The sequence below is a fragment of the Corylus avellana genome, chromosome ca11 (assembly GCF_901000735.1).
Source record: "Corylus avellana chromosome ca11, CavTom2PMs-1.0".
Taxonomy (NCBI): Eukaryota; Viridiplantae; Streptophyta; class Magnoliopsida; order Fagales; family Betulaceae; genus Corylus; species Corylus avellana.
Window position 1 is genome coordinate 6588587 of NC_081551.1, and position 6703 is coordinate 6595289.

Genomic DNA, 6703 nt, shown 5'->3' on the forward strand with positions numbered 1-6703 from the left:
CACTAAAAATTTCTAAAGCATATATTAGAATGTTAATTAGCAAAATAGATAATAAGATTATTAAATGTTAAAGAAACTTACAATGAATTGAGAATACCTCACGGATAGCTTTTGATGTTGAAGATCAAAAGAATACAACAATTGGCTAGAGCTTCGTGCTGATAATGTGTTATAAAATCAAAGAAAATAACAAGACAAGATAAATAGATTGTAATATGTGAAACTAATTCTTCAGGAACTATGTATGATTCTTCTCTATTATTGTGTGATTTACATACTGCTCAATACTCCCTTTTATAGGCATGGAATCATAATGGGAGGTTAAGGAATATGAAAGGGGGAATATGAAAATAGATGGTACATCAATGTATTACATGGATGTTATACAAATTCTAAAAGATGACATGAATGTGTAGAATTTCAAAAAATAGAACTAAATAGTTATTCACCAAATGCATAAATGCATTCATAACAAAATGAATTTTTTTTAACTAAAATGAAAGAAAAAATTTGTTGAGCTGAATGTGAATGCTCATATATATATATATATATATATATATATATATAAGTGACCTTCATCATTCTTCCAGATAATATCAAGTATTGCCTTCACGTGGCAATTATGAAATTTCTTGCCTTGGCCAAGCTCCATGGTTTCCTTACTACTCATGAGAAAAATTACCCTGCAGAAACCTTAGGCATCTTGGTATTACCTTTATTGCGTTGAAACTGAAACAACCAGCAAAATCTCTATTCCCCGTCTGTTTTTGCCTATTTGCTTGATCTTTTCAACATGCCTTGCACCAGAAGCTACCAGTCATGAATTCAAGAAAAACTTGTGTTCTTAACATCTTAAAAACCTGCATTCCCAATTCTTACTTTCTTCATAAAACGATTTTAACTCCAACTCATCTGAATAGTTGGTAGAAGCGTTTGGATTTGTACTTAAAAATGCCGAGATACTTCCACTATGCAGGGCAATGTTGCCACCAATTATGTCCACAACCTTTGGATTTGGCTAAAAAACACTCGGGCATAAATTTTTCAATGGTTTATATTTAATTTCAAGTTTTTCTTAAGAAAGAGAGTAAATGAAATTAAATCTAAACCGTTGAAAAACTACGGCATATGTATTGTAGGTTTTTGGCAGCACCTAATCCGAATCCAGAACCTATAGGTTTTAATTTAGCTACAAGCCACCAAATTAGGCCAACCTGAAATTCATCTTAGCACCTAATCCTCTCTATCGTGTGATATGGCCACTTCCCCTTGCAATAGACACTTGGATCAGACACCAGCTCTCTCAGCGAAGAACTTGACACAAGCTTAGAGTAGCCAAAAGATTCAATTGCATTTCTTTACTGTGTTGTTCTATACATCAGGTATCATTCACAAAGGGGAGAAGAAGGTTGAAAAATGAAAAACTGTATGGCCTGCCCTCCCAGACCTAATAATCTATCTGACATTGGCCAAAGAGTGCAAATCTACAAGCTTATGAAACATGTTAGAAGATTTGTAATTCTAGGAAATTTTGAGCATGTGGATAAGGTTAGGGAAATATAGGCTGACTATTAAGAACTCAAAATTCTTCAAGGGTAATCATGCAAGACCTAAAGCCTGATGGGCAATCCATAGTTGTGGAATGTTCTGATTGTTCCATCCCATCCAGCTGTCACAATCACGAGCCCCCATGTGTCTGATATTGCTGTTTGTTTGTGGGCATTATTGCAGTTCTGTTGCTGATGGTACTGATAATGAGGTACATTTTGTGAAACTGGTACATCCCACAGAGGAAGTTTCTCCTCCGGCCAAGTTGCAGAGCCCCTGCATGAGCCATCCATAGAGAACCAATTACTGAGAGAAAAACGTTCCGAATCCGTGATCCAAGAATCGGCCTCTCCATGGTCCCATGCTTGTGAGCAATACTCAGGACTAGCTCTCCATGAGCCCGTTGGTCCTGTTTCCATGCCTGACCAAGGTATTGCAACAGTTGCACCTTCAGAGAAGAAATGCTCACAGGAATGCACAGATTTTGTGTGTCTTGACAATGGGATGCACGAACCATTATAGTTCCAGACATAAACACGTGAGTCCTCTCCGATTGAGATTATATGTTTCCCACTTGAAGTAAATGAACCTGACATCTGGCTTCCTGACTTTGGAAAACCTGTGGAAATCAGTAGCAACGACTTTAGGATGACTTCACAGTTGACCAAATAACAGATTAGCTTCTAAGAATTGGTAAATCTCGTACTTGTGAATCACAAGTTTAGATTCATATTACAGGTTAAACGCATATGGTCGAAAGAAAAAGTAAACCAAGAAATAGAGAACTGTGCATACAGGCATATGCTTGGAATATCCAAGCATAGAATATAGCCCTAAAGGCTAATGGGAAGGCATTGTTGTATTACTTAAAATGGGAAATCTGCTTAAGAAACGTATTCAAATGCAATGTATGTGTAAGATGAATTTCATAGAATAGGGAATATGCATGAGGATGTGTGCAGAAAACCTGCTACATACATCAAAGTGGTCACAAACAAGGGAGGCTACCTAACTCTGAATATGCTTTAGAAAGTCATAGGATCAATAGTGCATATAAACTTGGAGGTCCTCAATGATTCATTTCTCAAAAAACGAGTTAATATCGTGAGTAACGTCAAGAATAAAAGGGAAAGGCCGAGTTTTTAAAAACAGAAATTCACACTAACAGTCTCAACTCAATGTTATAAACTCCCCTACCTCTAAATTTATGGACGATATCAATCCCATCAAATATACGAAGTTTGGAGTCTTCTGATGTTATCATAACTCTTTGAGATATTTCCTGGGAAAACTGCAAGGAGAGAACAACACCCTTGGTTAACAAAAAATGTCATAGTGAGTATATTAGAAAAAAAAAATGATAGCAAGAGCAGAGCAGACCTGAATGCCAGTTATTTTATTGGCAGAAGTTTTCTTTCTAGCCTGAATATGTATCTTTGCATTGAGTTTAAGATGTTTCCCTGTAAAACCATAAGAACAATTTAGGCATGCGAAGGAAGAAAAAAACAAAAGAACAATTAAGATTCAGCATGAGCTACCAAGCATAAAGATGTACCTGATGTGTCATAGAAACGGCAAGTGCCTGTAGTAGAACCAACAATGAACCCCTGCTTGCATAACAACGTAAAATACAATTATTGTCACGAACTTCCAAAATTGTAATCTATGCAGCAGGTTGTATACATTATACTGAGATCAAGATATTCAGATCATACATTCCCATCTGGCTGGTAACATATAGCAGTTATTACATCTCGCACATCAGCCCAGTCAACAACTCGCTTCTCAGACACTCCCCAAATTCGAACTTTTCCATCTATGGAGCCACTGATGAAGTAATTTTCATCAACTGGATTGAACTGAATGCAAGTCACTGGTTCCATTGAAAAAAAACACTATATTACCATTGATTGACACAATAAAGCAAAGGAAAACAAAGAAATAAGATATATGATCATACTCTAAATTCTGGAGAAAGAATATGTTCGATCTTATTATTGTATTGATTACAGAACAGAGAGATAAAAAGTTTAATTTTCTTATACGTACCGTAATCATTGTGTCGGAAAACATTTAAACATTGTTCGCAACCCACTTGCCACAAACAAACAGTTTTATCCTTGGATGATGAAAGAAGACACTGCAGCAAAACATTTAGATTAGCTTCAAACACATTATAGGCTTAAATACCAAGATGATCAAGTAAAAGAATTGTCAAGAGACTTACATTCGAATTGGACCAAGACAAGTCCAACACACCACTCGAATGGCCATGAAATTCTTGCAGTGGCGATTCTTCAATGTGAAGAACCTTTGCAGGAATGACAATTGAGGCATGTTTTGTCCTCTTTCCCCCAAAAGTGGACTTGCCTCCTTTCATTTTTGTACAAAAATTGTCTTCAACTGCTGGATAATTAGTAGAGGGATCTGCTGATGTAACACGCCAAATACGTACAACCCCATCTTCACCACCACTTGCTAGATACTGGCCATCTGGACTAAACTTCATTGTCCAAATTAAGCCCTTGTGTGCACGAATCTCTTGCCCACTGTAAAGAGCAGTAAGCTCCGCGTACCCCTTCTTGTTCTGCCTCACCTTCATTCTATTTATCGCAGGCATTTCCGAATTTGGTTTTGATACCTCAGCTGCAAATGTATCTCCTCTTCTCTTTGTCTTGTTCACAAACCGTTTTAACCAACTTTTCAATTTCCTTTTACCCACATCTAAGTTCTTATATTCTTGTGCACGAGCATGTGCATGAGCATCACTCTCTACACATTCTTGAGAAGAGCTTGAAAGCAAAGTATGCTCCCCATTGAGAGCTACCTTCTGTTTGACCTCTTGTTTTCCTTCCAATTCATCAAACATGGCATTTGCTAGATTGCCTCTATCTCTTCCACAACAAACCAAATTTTCCTCTGCGTAATTGGTAGACGAAATGCTAGAGCTTGAGACCGCTCCACTGCATTCTGTAACTCTCTCCAATCCCACCATCTCTGATGAGCCATTCTCCTCAGCACAAATCTTAGAAGAAGCAGCTTCAGCTAAACCCATTCCACGTAAAAAACTATCTCGCCTTTCCTTAACACTTAGTGGCTCATTCATCCAAATACCATACTCTAAATTTACATAATTTAACTCTTCTTTATCTACAACTAACTCTTCAGACGACAAGTGATCCACCGAGTCAAAGAATACATCAATTTCTCCCTCATCAGAGCTCAGCATGTCTTGTACTTAATATCAATATTCCACATCAAAAGCCACTCCTCTTACACTCTCCCTCAGGGCAGTCTCAAAGCACTGGTTAGAACCCTTTAAATATCCAACAAAGCCCTTATTCACGGACCGAGTTTCACTCGCTAACTATGTAAAAACAATGGCCACCCCACATCTTGTAATTCCACTATTCATATTGTAAATCAAAAAGAGTGGGTAAGTACGGGGAACCAACTACCAAACCCAAGAGACCACCAATGACAACCGTTTTTCACATGTTCTAATCCTAAGATATGATTAAAAAAAACAATAGTAATACCCCAAAACGCGGAAGTGATGGAATAATCAAATACAGAAACAAAGAACAAAGCTCCAAGGTTCGAAGACTGTACCTCGGCTTCAATGCAAAGCAACAGTGAAATTCAACACTATCACCGACCCTCCCTACAATTGAGGTAAATGCAACACCTCAGAGGTCAATTTCACACCTTTGAGCGCATACAAAACAAACCCAAAAAACTCTTCAAGTGCTCTGTATTGGGAGGTCGGCAAAGAGGTATATAAGAGAGATTGGCGGAGGAAGGAAAGGTGGAATAGGAGAAAGAGAAGGGTGTGCAATAGATTAAACAAAGTCTGACAAATGTCAATCAAAGCGCCACGAGCGACAACCACGAGCGGCGCGGCCCGGGATACAAGAAGCTAGTGTTGTACTTCTGCAAGGCTGCGACAACGCTACAGCTCTCCTTTTGGTCCTAAGCCCACCAATCTATACAACATAAAAAAACGTTCATTAATATCAGTTTTTTTTTTAAAAAAAAAAAAAAGAAAGAAAAAGAGTTAAATATAAATGTTCATAGAAAACCAAAGAAACAACTTCAATAATCAATATGATTCTATGAATCTTAGAGACCCAGTCGAGGGAATTTCCAATATATACCTTTAAGTTAAGAAGACCAAATGATGGAAATGAAAAGATAAATCAAAATTTTGAGACCCACTTGAGGAAATTTTAAAATAAAGGTAAATTTTCAGAAACCCAAAATCAAATTCACAAACCCAGTTGAGAATATAGAAAGAAAATTAAAATTTGAGAACCCCAGTTCAGCAATTTCTAACAAAAGCTGATACTTCGACTTGAAAAAAGAAAACTTTTTAGATGTCAAGAGTAGTACTAGAAGGAGTATGAGGAACTGAAGTAAAATATAGAAGTAATAATAAAGAAGTAACACAGTACAGTTGGCTCTGCTAAGATCTTATGAAGCTTTTGAGGATTTCTAAGAAGGCATTAATGACAAATTGCAGCAACAACATAAAGGAGAAAACGAACCAGACCAGCCGGCCTGTGAGCAAAACAAAGCCCTATGATACTACTATCTCTAGACTAGGAAAGAACCTACTATTATTTACCATTTTTCTTTTTCTTTTTTTAAAGAAAAAAGTGACACAGAGAGAGAGAGAGTTCGTGCGGTAGAGTGGACACTTGTGGCCAGCTTATAGGTTTTAGTGGTGCGAGTAATCGTTTTCTCTAGGTGAGCGTATTTTCTCTCTCTGTGAAGTAGGGAATCGATTCTGATATCAACATTTGTTGGGTTTTGTGTTTTATTTTGTATAATTTGTATGTCTTTCTGCCATTGAGCTTGGCTACTCAGCTAGTCCCCGTGTCTGGTTTTCTCGCTTCTGGGCTTGTTTCTTTTTTTCTGTTTTTTTTTTTTGGTGAACAGATTTCCGGGTCTTCTGGGCTCTTGTTGGCGAGCAATCCAAAGACAGCAATGAGAAGGATTTTCGTTATCGCACTTTTGGGTTCTGGGATTCTCTCACTCCAATCCCATTTTGCTCTTCTCTGTAAATGTTTCACAGAAAAGGAAAAACTTGTACAAAAAGGAAACCCCTTTGAAAACGGGTTTGTCTTTTTTTTGCAAATATTTGAGAGAGAAA

The 6703-nt window shown here is 37.3% G+C and overlaps 1 protein-coding gene across 4 annotated transcripts; it reads right to left on the reverse strand.

The window, feature by feature from the left end:
* Window positions 1-1304: 1304 nt before the first annotated feature.
* LOC132166768 (uncharacterized) lies at window positions 1305-6149 on the reverse strand. 4 transcript variants are annotated; one of them, XM_059577653.1, is made up of 9 exons: window positions 5706-6133; window positions 5161-5534; window positions 3776-4955; window positions 3598-3688; window positions 3264-3421; window positions 3104-3155; window positions 2929-3008; window positions 2746-2839; window positions 1305-2167 (listed from the first exon to the last, which is right to left on the reverse strand). In XM_059577653.1, the coding sequence occupies exons 3-9, from the start codon at window positions 4775-4777 to the stop codon at window positions 1611-1613; spliced, it is 2034 nt and encodes a 677-aa protein (XP_059433636.1). In that variant the 5' UTR covers window positions 4778-4955; window positions 5161-5534; window positions 5706-6133; the 3' UTR covers window positions 1305-1610. The 4 variants fall into 4 exon arrangements, with proteins under 4 accessions (XP_059433636.1, XP_059433635.1, XP_059433633.1 ...); XM_059577652.1 differs by having other exon boundaries at window positions 3776-5534; window positions 6096-6149; XM_059577650.1 differs by having other exon boundaries at window positions 3776-5534; window positions 6003-6133.
* Between the last annotated feature and the right edge of the window lie 554 nt (window positions 6150-6703).